Source organism: Panicum virgatum, chromosome 3N (genome assembly GCF_016808335.1).
Source record: "Panicum virgatum strain AP13 chromosome 3N, P.virgatum_v5, whole genome shotgun sequence".
In the NCBI taxonomy this organism is placed as follows: domain Eukaryota; kingdom Viridiplantae; phylum Streptophyta; class Magnoliopsida; order Poales; family Poaceae; genus Panicum; species Panicum virgatum.
The window spans coordinates 18,840,274-18,856,226 of NC_053147.1; the positions used below are offsets into that span (position 1 = coordinate 18,840,274).

General features: G+C 47.5%; 1 protein-coding gene and 2 long non-coding RNA genes across 3 annotated transcripts; 1 reads left to right on the forward strand and 2 right to left on the reverse strand.

The window, feature by feature from the left end:
* Window positions 1–1,645: 1,645 nt before the first annotated feature.
* On the reverse strand, window positions 1,646–2,119 carry LOC120664853. Its single transcript, XR_005671041.1, has 2 exons — window positions 2,077–2,119; window positions 1,646–2,010 (listed from the first exon to the last, which is right to left on the reverse strand). It is a non-coding gene; the product is annotated as an uncharacterized LOC120664853 (long non-coding RNA).
* A 628-nt stretch (window positions 2,120–2,747) lies between these two features.
* Window positions 2,748–15,890, forward strand: LOC120664851 (respiratory burst oxidase homolog protein F-like). The gene is made up of 14 exons (XM_039944205.1): window positions 2,748–3,712; window positions 3,810–3,969; window positions 4,061–4,109; window positions 5,074–5,187; window positions 11,407–11,829; window positions 12,563–12,946; window positions 13,035–13,130; window positions 13,204–13,319; window positions 13,432–13,599; window positions 13,694–13,853; window positions 14,030–14,227; window positions 14,321–14,449; window positions 14,583–14,661; window positions 15,067–15,890. The coding sequence occupies exons 1-14, from the start codon at window positions 3,007–3,009 to the stop codon at window positions 15,174–15,176; spliced, it is 2,892 nt and encodes a 963-aa protein (XP_039800139.1). The 5' UTR covers window positions 2,748–3,006; the 3' UTR covers window positions 15,177–15,890.
* On the reverse strand, window positions 9,203–10,575 carry LOC120664852. The gene is made up of 2 exons (XR_005671040.1): window positions 10,246–10,575; window positions 9,203–9,524 (listed from the first exon to the last, which is right to left on the reverse strand). It is a non-coding gene; the product is annotated as an uncharacterized LOC120664852 (long non-coding RNA).
* Window positions 15,891–15,953: the final 63 nt, after the last annotated feature.

Below are 15,953 nucleotides of genomic sequence, written 5' to 3' on the forward strand. Positions count from 1 at the left end.
GGATCCTGCGGAGCCGGAGCACGGTGAGGAAAGGTATGGATCTGCATCCTTGATCTGCTTTTACAGCTCCGCTAAGTTGCACTGACGCAATAGGCATTCTCGTTGCATTGACCCTAGTATCGTTTTTCATCGGCTCTTGATGTTTGCTGGTAGGGTTCGTTTATTCTCGTTGGAGATTAAAGTCGAAGGGTTCTGTACAACAGACAGTAATGGTAGGAAATCATACACGAAGAGTAGGGTGATTAAGTGGGATGTCGAGGTAGGATCGTTCTCGTTTGACTTGCTGATGCAGAGCTTGAGCATTGAGTTTGATCCTGACACAATAGATTACCTAGATCAACACCACAGTAGGATCTGGTACAGATGTGTCTTCTCTGAAAGCTCAAAGTGTGATTTCTTGACAAATAATGTCTCAGAGAGCTTCAATGCTCAGATAAAGAAGTTCAAAGGTTTGCTAGTGCATGAGTTAGTTGACAGAATCAGATAGCTTATAATGGAGAAGAGGTACACAAGAAAGGTGCTTGCTAGGCAGTGGGAAGATGGGGTACTCCCCAATGTGATGAAGGACCTGAACTTGATCAGCAACAACCTCAAAGTGGTCAAAGTAGCAGTTAGTGATGTTGACATTGCAGAAGTCACCATCTTGGATGACTGGAACAATCAGAAAAGGCACACAGTGGACATCCACAACCACAAATGCTCATGTAGAGAGTGGCAGGTGACAGGCAAGCCCTGCAAACATGCTTTGGCATGGATTCTGTCCAATAGAGGGTTAAAGATTGAAGATTATGTCCATGAATACTACTCTGTGGCTAAGTTCAAAGCAGCCTATGAGGACAGAATTGAGCCTTTGCTAGATAGGTCACAGTGGCCACAAGTGCAACTTGGATTCAATGTCTATCCACCATTGCTGGGTAGAGGAGCAGGAAGACCCAAGGTGCAAAGGATTAGAGGTTTCTTAGAGAAAAGAGCTGCAAAAAAAGAAGGTTAAATGCAAGAGATGTAGAGATTTTGGTCACTTTGAAAAAACTTGCAAGCTGCCAGAGGTTGGAGAAGATGGTCAGACAGCTGCACCTAAGAACAAGTCCAAGAAAAGGTACCATTCTGTCCACAATTGCAATCTATGTAATCTCACCTTGACAATATCTAATCTCACATTGTTAATGTAGGAAAGAGCATCCAATAGATGAAGCTGGTCCCTCCCAACCCAAGAAAAAGAAAGTTCAGAAGAAGAAGAAGGGCACCCCAAAGAAGAAGAAGACGCCAATCAAAAAGAAGAAGAAGAAGGCCGCAGCTAACCCACCCACTACTGTTCTCAGTACAATCAAAAGGCTTATGTTTCCAAACTGAGGAACCTGTGTGTTCAACCTGTGTTGTCAAACATTGTGGCTTGTAGAATATGAACCTGTGTGTTCAACAACTCTTTGTGGTATTCTGTGAACCGGTGTATGGCCTTGTAATGGTCTGATGGTTTGTGAACAACTGTGAGATTTCTGTCAGCTAATGTGATGCTAAGTTATGTCTCAATTTCTGTCATTTTCAGCTAATGTGTCACTTTCTGTTACCTGATCATTTCTGTCAATAGCAAAACAAGCATCTCACTCTAAATTCAGCAATTCATTAGCATTCAAACAAGATATTCCAGTGCAACTCACAAAACACACATGATAGCATTCAAACAAGTCAGCATTTCATTCATTTCTGAGCATCTCACTTCCACATTTCAGCAACAACAACACCAAATAGAACACCTACAAGGCCTACTAACAGAGGCACTACAACTGATGACTCAAGCACAATCTGCAACTTCCTAGACTCTTGTTCAGACTTCTGCTTCCAAACCGCAGCTCCAAATCTATCAAGCTTTTCCTTCACCTCTGCCAATTCTTGCTTCAAATCCTTCAATTCGGCGCACCAGTCACCACCTGCAGCTTCGCACCGCCGTGGATGTGCTTCCAAGGCCTCATACTCTGCCTCAGAGCGGATAAAGCCACAAGTACTGGGATCACCCTGCATCGAATTGGAGAATCAGAAGAAGAAGGAGACAGTTCAACCAAGAATTGCATGAACCCAAACCTTGATGTTCAACGGGCACTTCAAGAACCACTGCCCAAATGTGTCCTGCTGACGGCTCTGGATCCGCACCAAAGGAATCAGGCAAGACGGGCACACCCTCCTGCCGCTCGCCATCGCGCTCGAGCCCGTGGACTTCATCGGGCTGCCCGACCACTTCGACGTCATCGCTTCACGGCCTAGGTTTAGGGTTGCACCGCCGTCGGGGGAGAAGAGAGACAGGGTGAGAGCGAGCGAGGAGGCGGCAGCGGGGATGGATTCAGTGCTCCGCGCGGGCTAGGGTTAGGGTTCCGCCGCCGTCGCGGGGGGGGGGGGGGGGGAGAGGAGAGGCAGAGGGAGAGAGTGAGAGCGGGCGAGAGGAGGGAGAGGGCTGCCAGCGCCTATACTCGCGAGCGGAGGGGCAAATGCGTCCACAACGGGCGTCCTACCGTATGCGTACGCCTGTGGGTGGGCCCTGTGCCGAGGGATACGTAGAAAATGGCGTGGCTCGGTGAAGCTTGGAATTGTAATGTCATGTTTCGGAATAGTTAAATTGTAATGGCATATATTCGAACTCCAAATTTTGTAATGACACCAATAAAAAAACTTTTTTTTACGTGTGTTCTCGGGGCGGCGTCGGCTTTGTCCCCGATAAATCGCTCGCCGTGTCTCCCTCCCCTTCCCTCCGCTCGCCCCCCCGGCTTGCTTGGACTCGGTTGTCCTCGGCACGAGGGAGCGGGTGCCTTCCTCCCACGCGCGCACACGCGCGCGCAGCCAGCGAGGAGGGAGAGAGGAGGGGACGGAGGGTGAGTGACTGCAAGCTACCGCGTTTTAGGTCGCGCCCGCTTGGACTGTTGCGCCTGCGAGCTAGCTGCCCAAATCGTCAAAGGAGTTTGGTGTCTGGCTGGCTTGCAGCGGGTAGCAGCGCAAGGCGGTGGGGAGGAAGAGGAGGCGATGCGAGGAGGAGGAGGGCCGGGCGTCGGCACGCCGGGCCGCCCGCGATGGGGGTCCGGGGTGACGACGCCGCGCTCGCTGAGCACGGGCTCCTCGCCGCGCGGGTCGGACCGGAGCTCCGACGACGGGGAGGAGCTGGTCGAGGTGACGCTGGACCTGCTGGAGGACGACAACATTGTGCTGCGGAGCGTCGAGCCGGCGGCGGCGGCGGCGGCGGGGCTGGGGGTGGGGGCGTCGCCTTCGTCGTCGTCGTCGGCGGCGCCTCCCCCGCCCCGGCGCCACCCGGAGCCGCCGTCCGGGGCGCCGTCGCGGTCGCGGTCGCCGGCCATGCGCCGGACCTCCTCGCACCGCCTGCTGCAGTTCTCGCAGGAGCTCAAGGCCACCGCCAGCCGCGCCAAGCAGTTCTCGCAGGACCTCACCAAGCGCTTCACGCGCACCCAGAGCCGCGCGAATCTCGCCGGGGAGGCAGGCGGCGCCGCCGCCGCCGCGCCCTCGGGCATCGACGCCGCACTCGAGGCCCGAGCGCAGCGCCGCCGCCGGGCGCAGCTCGACCGCACCAAGTCCGGCGCGCAGCGCGCGATCCGCGGCCTCCGCTTCATCAGCGGCGGCAACAAGACCAGCAACGCCTGGATCGAGGTCCAGGCCAACTTCGACCGCCTCGCACGCGACGGCTACCTCTCCCGTGACGACTTCCCCGAATGCATAGGTTCACTTCAATACCCCTCCGTGCACCGTCCTCTTCCAGAAACCCCCACGCTTCTCCAAATGATTAGTTCCTAACCGCATTGGAGTTTCGGATGCAGGGATGACGGAGTCGCAGGAGTTCGCGATGGAGCTGTTCGACACGCTCAGCCGCCGGCGCCAGATGCAGGTGGACAAGATCAACAAGGATGAGCTGCGCGAGATCTGGCAGCAGATCACAGACAACAGCTTCGACTCGCGCCTCCAGATCTTCTTCGACATGTAACTCCCCACAATCTACGAACTGCGATATGAACACCATCAGTTATGCAGTTCCGTTAACTTGTCTTCGTTTTGGTATAATTTTAATCAGGGTGGATAAGAATGCAGATGGCCATATCACAGAGGCAGAAGTGAAAGAGGTAAACAATTCCCCTTGGCTGTGCTGGGTGTTTTCACTCATTTTTTTCTTTGCTCTTGCTGTTTGGGGACATTTCGATAGAATTATTTGGAGTCTTTTGATAATTCAGCTGTCCACTTCCATGCCTCTGTACATACGTACTTGTTTTTTGTTGTCTTACAAGTTTATGCTCCCGGATTCACGCATAAGGATTGCGAAATCGGTAGCATGAGAAAACATTGCCGACTAATCGAGGCATCCCGGCGAAACTGGCGGGGAAAGCATCCCCACCACCGTCCGGCTGGTCTCCACACATCATTTTTTGTTGAGCAATTGATATTGTTTGTTCTAGAACGTGGGAGGGGTGTTTCGTAAATTAACTATTGATAGAGATGGAGCTGATTGTTCGCCTTCGGACACCAGAAGGCAGTAGTTGGTGGGGGCATTTCTGTCATGCTGCCTAATAATCTGTTCAAACGATGCGTGGAAAGGAGGCAGCTTTTGGATTAGAGTTTAATTTATTTAGTTAGCTGAAGTCATCGTGGAAAGGGCCAGGCCAGGTTAGGTTAGGGGGTGTTTAGTTGGTGAAAATTTTTGGTCCAAGTGTCACGTCAATAGTTTGACCAGATGTCGGGAGGGCTTTACGGACACTAATTAAAAAATTAATTTCAGAACTCACTTGGAAACCGCGAGACGAATCTTTTGAGGCCTTTGACCGCATCATTAGCAAATGTGGGTTACTGTAGCACTTATGGCTAATCATGCACTAATTAGGCTTAAAAAGATTCGTCTCGTCGTGTACATCCAAACTGTGTAATTAGTTTTGTTATTTAGTTACATCTAGTGCTTCATACATGTGTTTAAAGGGGAGGTGAAAATTTTTGGGTGAAAATTTTTGGGAACTAAACGGCCCCTTACTTTTTTCGAGGTGTGAAAAGGATGGTTGGTGATCAGTTTATTGAAAATTGCCATTGTTCTGTTTCCAGATTATTATGTTAAGTGCTTCAGCTAATAAACTGTCGAGACTTAAGGAGCAAGCTGAAGAGTATGCCGCCTTGATCATGGAGGAACTTGATCCCGAAGGTCTTGGCTACATTGAGGTAAATAACATATGTTTTATCCTGTACCGTTCAATTTTCTATAACAGGAGTTGGCGCACATAATTGGTTCCATGATTCCATCTGTATCCGCTGATTTTTGAAGGTATTCAGGAGAAACATATTAACTGGAAGAGTGTTAGCTTAAGGAATTGAGTGAGAAAATAGTAATTATGACTGGAGATATTTGGCACAGCTGCATTAACCTGTTCTTTTTGTTCTTGTTGTTTTTATGTGGGTGTGTGTGGTTTTTTTTGTTGGGGGGGGGGGGGGGGGTTGTTTCAACCAAACAACACGGCATGGTCGGTCCTCAGTTCAGTAATATTTGGTAAAGACTGAAAGCGAAAGTTGACCAACTTTTCCATCAAAAGAATCCCATTCCTGAATCCTGATAGAGCCAGGAAGGAATCATTGGTCAGAACCTAAAGGAAAACTTTTATTCCTGCCCAATCAAGCCCTTCCACTGATTTTTTTCCTGCTTCCCTCCTGTATCTCCATGTAACATACCGGAATGCCCTGTAGCAATAACCATCTCGCTCCTGTTCAGTCTGGGATACAAGTCTCTGTGTTTTTTTATTTCTCCTAATGCTTCGCCCCTCATGTATTTTCTGTGACTTCCACCTGAAAATTCTTACCGCACAATAAAAGTTTCTTTGTGAGGAACTGGGTACCTGCAGGGCAGAGGCTGGAGCCCTTCTGTCCAAATTTGAACTATCTGACTTCATCTATGGAGACCCTTTGATCTTTATATTCAAAGGCGTTATACACTGGCTCACTTGGGGTTGCATCTTGTAGCAAAAGTAATATAGCTCTAGCCAGCACGCATATGCTGTAATTAGACATACATAATGTCAACATTCATATAACAAAAAACAGATTGCATGAGAAACTTCCTACCATCTTCCTCTTTGTTTTGCTGCCTAGTTTGAGGCATACCTTCGCCCCAGCAGTTTATTTTTCTTCAAATGATATCTTCAGGTCTTCTGCATAGCAGGCCACACAATATGATGCTTGTTTAAATTGATAAGATCATTCATTCATATCCATTCTCTCCATTCCAGCTCCATGGTACTTAGAGAGTATTTTGATAAATCATTTTGTTTTTTGTTTGGACTACGATCCAGTGGATCTTGGAGCTGGAGCTGTGCCAAACGTAGCCTTAGTTTTGTCTTATACGAAAATATACTAAGATCTACAGTACCAAATAAATGCACTATCAAGACATTTATGGTGGATTTAATGAAACTAATTTGATGTTGTAGATGCTGGTGTTTCTATAAACTTTGTCAAAGTTAGAAAAGTTTGAATTGGAACAAAACATCCATAACTGATCTTAAGTTTTGAATTTGTCCCAATGAAGCATTCTGGTTGATTGGTCGTCACCGGGTATCATCTGCTTCTCCATTTATTCCTGAATGGCACTAATCATATTTAGACTCTTATTTTAAGGTAGAGCATATCCACCTGATGATTGATGATGATATGACTGATCCTACATCTCTCAAATACAAGGCTAGGGGTCTCGATGTCCTTTCCTGAAGGAAAGTTGCCTAGCAGTTGGTGCTGATTGTTTCATTAGGTGTCTAATACTAATTGTATTTGTTTTAAACAAAGTGGCACATCTAGTTCCGTGTTATTTAGATAATTCTATACAGTATGGCTAGTTATGTACTTATGCATCTTCCAGTCTCTGACATAGTGCGAGTACAATTGAGAACCAAGTTCATGTCCCACCTTTCTCCAAGGGAATTATTGCGTGCATGATCCACAACATGTATGGTGGGCTCATATGGGAGCCATGTGCACCGGCAGGTGCAATTATAAGCTTGTGGGGACCATCGTTTCGTCGATTGGTTGACTTTTGTCCCTTAAATCGTGTACGGTTAATCTGCTTCTTTTTTTCTCTCTGAGAATTGTAATTTAGGATGCCCCCATCCTTGGCCTCTTTGTCCTATTATTTATGTCGATGGGATTGATTTTACTAAGGCAGTGTTGTGAATTGTTGGTGATGCCACTTGAGCAATAATGCAATAATACTATGGTTAAAACAATGCTTCCTTACATGCTAATAAATACAATTACTGTGGCATTTCTGAGCAGTAAAACCATGCATCTTGGGCCTGATTGATGTAAAGTTACTTTTAAGTACCAATCGGTACCCTGAATCCTTTCCCTGTCTAATATTTCTGAGCAGTTATACTGTATCCGTTTATGTAGAAGGGAATAATTGGTGTAATGGATGGATGGTTGTATTGCATTGAGGCTTCGGCCGGTATATATAAGAGTACATGACTTGGGGGGCAAGACTCCTCGGGATACATATGGCAGTCTACGATACATATATCTACAACTACCAAATATACTCTAATACTCCCCCGCAGTCACAGCGGGAGCACCGCAAACGGTGAGACTGGAGAAGAAGCCGAAAGCAGTAGCCAACGGACTAACATCCCCCCGCAGTCATAACGTCGGTGTGGTGCGGATGCTGCGACTGGAGAGAAAACCAGCGAGTAACTCATGCGGATGGTAGCCCTTTGTGCCGATGTCGAGATAGCCGAGCTGAAGGAGCCATGGTCGAAGATGCCGTGCGTAGAGTAGCCGTGGTCGACGTAGAGCTGTCGAAGTTGCCGAAGACGAGGTAGCCGCACATGAAGCCGTGGACGCACGAGGAGGCGCCATGGTGGTGGTGTAATGGAGAAGACGCCGGAGACGAAGATGGCGACGCGTCGATGCAGTCGTAGAGGGAGCGATGCCGAAGTCGATGCAGTTAGGCCATCAGGCGACACATGCCCGAGTTTGCCAGGCTCGGGAACGCATCGGGGACGATGGGCACGCACCGGTGTTGCCAATACCGAACGTGCAAGGGAGGATGCACAACCAGACGCCGTCGCCGAGGGGGACCAGCAGAGAAGGCCTCCATGGCGGTCGTAGGCGTAGAAGAAGGCGAGGTAGAAGGTGCCAACGCCTGCTGTTGCTGGAGTAGACAAAGTAGTCGGGGACGAGATGTCGATGCTGGCGACGTGGTTGTGCTAGACGAAGTGAGGAAGGGAACCCAGATTTTCCAGCACAAGGCCGAATGATCCGGATTGCGCGGCGGCGGTGCTCGAAGGAGATGGCGAAGAACCCGTACAGCTTGACGAAGACCATGCGCAGGACGCGCAGCTATAAGTCGACGATGAGGTCATGGACGTAGTCGGCGGCGGTGAGGATGCAACGGCGAAGGAGACCACGGGTGGCGCCGTGGCTGCCCGAAGAGGCGAAGCAGCGGCAGCCCTCCATACTCGGCGAAGAGGCGCGCAGTACGAGGACGGACATCACGGGAGCCGGGTGGACCACGCACATCGGCTGATCAGACCGAGTAGCGTGAGGCGAGACGACGGTGGGCGAAGTCGGTGAAGGCGTCCCGATCGGTGAAGGCGACGACGAGCCGGCGAAGGTCGACATGCGAACAAAGCGGCGAGGAGGGCAGTGCAGATGGGCGTCCCCTAGGGCACCGTCCATGTCACCATGTCGCATGTCGAAGACGAAGAAGAGGCCGGGTAAGTCGACGCCGACGTCGAAGTAGAGGCGCGAGGTCGACGGGCGGTGGGCGACTCAAGCTCGATCAGTGATCGAGTAAAAATCAGAGAAAATAACCAAAAATAAACCAGCAGCAGCTCGTGTAGCACCTTTGGGTGCGCGTCGCGCAATCCTCTCAATCTCCTCTTTTTCTCTCTCCCGTCACGGTCAATGACCGCATCTGAAGCGGAAGAAATGGAGTGAGAGAGAGGGGCGGCGGACAGCGATGAGGGAGGCGGGCGGCCGGCTCCCTGCGGCGGCGCTGGAGGTCCTGCGCCGAGCGGCTCGCCGGGAGGGGCCGCGGTCAAGATGGGAACGGGCCAGCCCGGACCTGGCCTTGGACCTGGCCCTATGGCCTCAGGGCCAATTTATGAGGCCACGGGCCGACCCAATGTATAATCTGCACCTGGCTTTGTTGGCCCAACGGGTATAATGGGTCGACCCATTCAGACATATCGTATATACCGAATATTGCAACAATAATTACCCAATGAAGATGTAAATGACACATAATAAAATTATGATTATTACAAGTATCTAATAGCAAGCGATTGAATCTGCAGCTTAAATACAAACTGAATTTGTGCCACAACAAGCAACTAGCCCCAGCCAACAATTGAATCCCCAGCAACTGAATTTGTTCCAGATCACAAGCGATTGAATCTACTGCTCAAATACAAACTGAATTTGTGCCATAACAAGCAACTAGCCCAAGCCAACAATTGAATCCCCAACAACTGAATTTGTTCTAGATCAGGGGCTTGCTTCTATAGCCTCCTCACCTACATGTTCATTAGTACATCAGAAAAACCACCATGAACCTGCTATCTAATTTGCTGAAGTAACCTACACATTAGCTAATGAATAGAAATATGATGATTAAGTACGCCTGTCAATGTGTGGAGCTGAATGCTCTTCACAACTAGACAACTGAGAATGATATATCTTTTCTCAAGAAATGGCAACTTCAAGCACCAGTAGATCCATAATACACAAAGGGTACAAAAGCAATGAAAGAATTGAGCTCTACAAGGGGAAGAGCATCGTTTTGAGTACAGCCTACAACTTTGCACACTGACAAAAATTCAGTCAGCATCCAATAGATTAGCAACCTCAATTGTAACTGAATTGGGAATTTAATAATCAGCTGTATTTCAGAAGCAAAAAAAAAGAACAGAGACCCTACTTAGCCATCGTGATGCATAGCAGCCGCAATTTACAAGCGAGGAAAAGCTCTGATCTGACAGACATCACAAGAAGCCGGCGGAATAGAGAGGGCACATGAAAAGGGGGCACCATGTCGAGCGAGGACAAGGGCAGTGTGTCGCCGGCCGGGCCACTGCACCCCGGCACGGCCGGTTCCCAGCTGCCAGCGTCCGTGACCAGCCGGGCGCATGAGTGCAGCGACGACGAGGAAGCAAGCCGTCAAGCCAGATCAAAGCTTACATGACGAACAAACCCTAGGACAACTACAGGAGAAGAACAGAGATGGGAGAACCTTACCTGACGGGACAGCCGCTGGAAGAGAACCTTACCTGACGGGACAACCGCTGGAAGGGAGCGCGGTGCTCGGATCCGTCGCCGCCGGAGGCCAGCGAGGCGCGCCGAGCCGCCACCACTACGGTCGCCACCGCCGCCAGGTCGCTCGCCACCATGCAGGCTCCCGAGTCCCGACCTCTCTCATGCCTCAGATTGTTTTGGGTTGACCCAACTTACCCATTGGGTCAATAGGTTCAGACTTTCATGGCCCCTGATCTGATTTGAGGCCGGCTCTCATGGCCCATTAGCCTTGCTCTCGTGGGCCGGGCCAACTACCCAATGGGTCGACCCGGCCCATTCCCATCTTGAGGCCGCGGAGGGGCAGTTGAAGCCGGGCGGCTCCCTCCCTTGCGGCGGCTGGAGCCCGCGTGGGGAAGGGGCGGCGCCGTCATGCATGCCGCCGGCGACGAGGTCGACGCGCTGTGTCGGGGCCCCTGCTGCCACCACGGCAGCACGGGGTAGGGCACAGACGCCGGAGGAGACTGCGGCTGCCACCACGGCAGCGCAGATCGTGGTCGTCGACGACAGCTTTCATGGCGGCGGTGGCGAGGTACGTCACGATCTACTGCTGCTAGACGGGAGGACGGCGGCGGATTAACTCGATCCGCCGCGATGGAGGGCGCTGCCCCCGGCGGAGGTCATGGGGGACCTCCCCGGGGGCGCGCTAGGAGGCCGTCGAGGGGGCGCCCTGGATGGGAGCCGTGGGGGACGGCCGGCGGCGCGCAGGAGGTAGTAGGGGCGCCGGCCGCTAGGGTTAGGGCAGCGGAAGATAGCCTAGGATCTCAAACCCTAATCTCGTGATACCATGTAGAAGTGAATATAATTGGTGTAATGGATGGATGGTTGTATTGCATTGAGGCTTCGGCCGGTATATATAAGAGTACATGACTTGGGGGGCAAGACTCTCCGGGATACATATGGCAGTCTACGATACATCTATCTACAACTACCAAATATACTCTAATAGTTTAGGTGTGAACCTGACCAATAACCTGTACGTTAAAATCTACAACAAATATCTTGTGATGATGCTCCATAATATTTTTTTTCATTTTTATCTGGCTTTAGAGATGCAGTTCAATTTTGTGTCATTTGAAAAAAAACTGCTTCTGACTGGCATTGCAGCTCTGGCAATTGGAGACACTGCTACTGCAAAAGGATACCTATGTGAACTACAGTCAGGCCTTGAGCTACACAAGCCAGGCACTAAGCCAGAACCTCGCTGGTCTAAGGAAAGGGAGTCCGATCAGAAAAATTAGCAGCACATTGAACTACTATCTGGAGGACAACTGGAAACGTCTGTGGGTGCTTGCATTATGGATTGGGATAATGGCTGGATTATTCATTTGGAAGTTCATCCAGTATCGCAACCGGTATGTCTTTCATGTGATGGGTTACTGTGTTACAACTGCCAAGGGTGCTGCTGAGACTCTCAAGCTGAACATGGCACTTATTCTCTTGCCTGTGTGCCGCAACACCATCACCTGGCTGCGGAATACGAAAGCTGCAAGGGCATTGCCATTCGATGACAACATAAACTTTCACAAGGTTAGCCAGTATAGACTCAAATTACTTCTTTATTGTCCTCCGTACCAAAATTTAGGAGGTTATAGTTTTTCCTAAGTTAAACTTCTCTAACTTTGACTAAGCTTATAGAAAAATGCACCAACATCTTGAACATCAAATTAGTGCCATTATCCACATGAAATATGTCTTGATAGTGCATTTATTTGTTATTTTAGATGTTAATATATATTTTTTGTCTGAAGGCGTTATTTAATGTAGATATCCCAATCAGGGCATAATCTAGATTGTGATATCCCAATCAAATAGTTATTTTGTGCCCAGTTTTAGATCAAACTGAAGACTCATTGCTCTTGACCAGAAGTATTTTGTCCTTCACAAGGGAGGCACTAATCTACCCTTTCCATTTACATAACAAAGAAATCATTTGGTTGATCGAAGCTTACCCATACCTTATATTCATTTAAAAGGTACTAGGCAAGCTAAAGCCATTTGGTTGGAAATATCTAAATTGCACGTGGGCAATGATTGGACCATAGCAATTTGCTAAAAGCAATAGTTTTGGGCAATGCCATGTTAGGCAGCTCATGCCATACCCGTTTTTGCTGGCTATGAATGTAACAGAAACATATAATGTGGTAATCAGTGGCGCCTCATAATAAGGGATTTTGTCATAAAAGGACATATGATATTTCATTCAGTGAAAACCAAGAATATGGCTAAAAGCACAAAATTGTTGCTTGTGTTGTAATGGCAGACTATTGCAGCGGCAATTGTGGTTGGTGTTATCCTTCATGCAGGGAACCACCTTGTATGTGATTTTCCGCGGCTCATAAGTTCACCAGAGGAGAAGTATGCTCCACTGCACGAGTACTTTGGGGATAAGAAGCCAACATATTTAGACCTGGTCAAAGGAGTGGAGGGCATAACAGGGGTAATCATGGTTGTGTGCATGGTTATTGCATTTACTCTAGCAACAAGGTGGTTCCGCCGTAGCCTGGTGAAGCTTCCAAGGCCATTTGACAAATTAACTGGCTTCAATGCATTCTGGTACTCCCATCATTTGTTCATCATTGTGTACATAGCACTCGTTATTCATGGAGAGTGTTTATACCTTATCCACGACTGGTACAAAAAGACGGTGAGATAATCTTCATCTTTTCTTACTTATCTGGACCTCAATCACTATGTGCATGTCTCATATATATATGATATATGATTTTGTACAGACATGGATGTATCTCTCTGTACCTGTTGGTCTGTATGTTGGGGAGAGGACTCTTAGGTTCTTCAGATCTGGCAGTTATTCTGTCCGGCTATTGAAGGTCACCCCTGAAGAATTTAGAAATCTGAGTATTGATTTTGTTTACAGTTCTCTGATCCATAGTTGCTTTGCAGGTGGCCATATATCCTGGTAATGTTTTGACATTGCAGATGTCTAAGCCTCCCACATTCCGTTACAAGAGTGGGCAGTATATGTTTGTTCAGTGCCCTGCTGTTTCACCCTTTGAATGGTGTGTGGCTCCTCTTTGTAACTAAACTATTCCTAGATCCCAAATTTTATGTTTTTTTGGGCACCTTTTTTTTTTCTTCTGTAAGTAATAGAACACTTGATTCCGCATTCAGGCATCCTTTCTCAATAACTTCGGCACCTGGGGATGACTATCTAAGCATTCATGTTCGGCAACTTGGTGATTGGACACGGGAGCTCAAGCGGGTATTCTCAGCAGCTTGTGAGCCACCGGTGGGTGGGAAAAGTGGCCTTCTTCGAGCAGATGAAACAACTAAGAAAGCGTATATTCATCCCCATATATCCATATTAATACTTAATAGTCTGTTTCTGCAATTGGGGGCTTCACTTTTTTTTCTTTTTTATTTGGAAATTCAGCTTACCGAAACTTCTGATTGATGGACCATATGGGTCTCCTGCACAAGACTACAGCAAGTATGATGTTTTACTACTTGTTGGATTAGGGATTGGTGCCACACCTTTTATTAGCATATTGAAAGACTTACTCAATAACATTATCAAATTGGAGGAAGAGGAAGTAAGTGATTGTTCTCATGTCACCAACTGGCCTTTTATATTTTTTCGGTGACCTAGGAATCAGCAATTGATTTAATTCTTATTTTATCTGTTATTTAGTTGGCCATCTGTTCAAAAAAAAAAATCTCACCAATACTAGATAGGCCATGAATTAATTTATTTGTCTAAAATCTTCAGGAAGCTTCAAGCGATCTTTACCCACCAATTGGTCGCAGTAAGGCACAAGTTGATCTCGACACCCTTATGAGGATTACCTCAAAACCAAATAGGGTTTTGAAGACAACAAATGCTTACTTTTATTGGGTGACACGTGAACAAGGCTCTTTTGATTGGTTTAAAGGAGTCATGAATGAGATTGCTGAACTAGATCAAAGGGTATGTATCATCTAACCCTTTTTCTTTTACATATCATGTTATGTGCTTTCTCTTTGCAAATTTGTTCTTACAGATGTCCTTGTTCACTATTAGAATATAATTGAGATGCACAACTATCTCACAAGTGTTTATGAGGAAGGGGATGCTCGGTCAGCACTCATCACAATGTTGCAAGCTCTCAATCATGCCAAGAATGGCGTTGACATAGTTTCGGGAACCAAAGTAAGTTTTAGTACTCCACTACTCCTGCATCTCGCTGTAAAGTGTTGCACTTTATTATAGGATGAGGAAGAATACCTTGTAATATTATGCCACTTATGAGGATGTGTTCTCATTATACTGTTTTTTTTTGCAGGTCCGGACACATTTTGCAAGGCCAAATTTTAAGAAAGTCCTATCTAAGATAGCCACTAAACATCCTTATGCTAAAATAGGTCAGATACTTTTCATATTCCTGGTATAGTTGAAAATTTCCTTTTTAGCTGCAATATGCCATTCAGGATGGGAGTTTCGTTTAGTCCTTCATAATCATAGAACCTGGACTAGCACTTTTATATAACTAAAATAAGGAGCTTCCTATAGTGAAAATACCGATTCTCAGTGGTACATACAACAGAATAGCATGTTTAGTATGCGCAGACATGGTAAAGAACTAGAAAGTTTCCTTGCAAAAATAAAAGGAATTCTGCAAAGCCTTTTTTTTTTTTGCTAACTTTATGCCCTGAAAAGAAATTAAATCTAGGTGTAAAAACACCCATTTCTGGCTGAACCAATAATCTCAATACCATCTTCTATAGTCTGATCGCTGTAAATAAGGTAAATCTTCTTGTTGTGTACAGGAGTGTTCTACTGTGGGGCTCCAGTTTTGGCACAGGAACTAAGCAAACTTTGTTACGAATTCAATGGCAAATCTACAACCAAATTCGAGTTCCACAAGGAGCATTTCTGACGTAAGAAGGTAAATACAGATTAGGGGAACAAGGGGGGGAAGATGTGTTGTATGTAAGCCATTTTTGCTTTGACACGTTGCCTTCTTCGCAATGACCTGGAAGAGCTAGGGATTCTGCGCATGGTGTTGTGTCATCACGGCGCCCTCCGCACCGTGATAATACAACCAGTTACAGCAGCGACATCAATTGCTTGAGACACTCAAATACAATAAGAGCCCATAGAAAGGTAAATGGGGGATCAGCTGGTGCAATCACATGGCTTCCATCATAGATTGAACAGGAATACCCCAAGTGGACGTGGACCAGCAAGGGTCAAGGGGGGATTCCCTCGATAAGACCCCCCATGCGCGTGTCCACAGTTTCTGAGGATGGTTGTGATTGTAAGCAGCGTGACGTAGGACATAGGATGAAGGCCAGGATGTCACAAGGCTATCTAACTGTATATTTGCATGCAGCTGAGTGGTTGACTGAGGCCACATGTTTGTTCTAACTTTGTAATTATACAGGAGGGATGAAAAAACAGGAAGGAGTATATGTGTTTTTTTTTGTATGTAGTGTAGGTTGGTAGTGACTGGGCCCAGATTGCCGGGCCCAAATTTGATTGAAGCTTTACTTTGCTGTGTTGTCTAAGTGAGAAGATGGGAATTCTTTTTAGGGCCCGAGTGTATGATTGAATGCTGTATACCTTTACTGTAGTGAAGCCCTTGTTTAAATTTTTTCCCCCGGCGGTTGAGGCGTCAAAATGAACGGATTACATGCGGTAAATAATGATCACA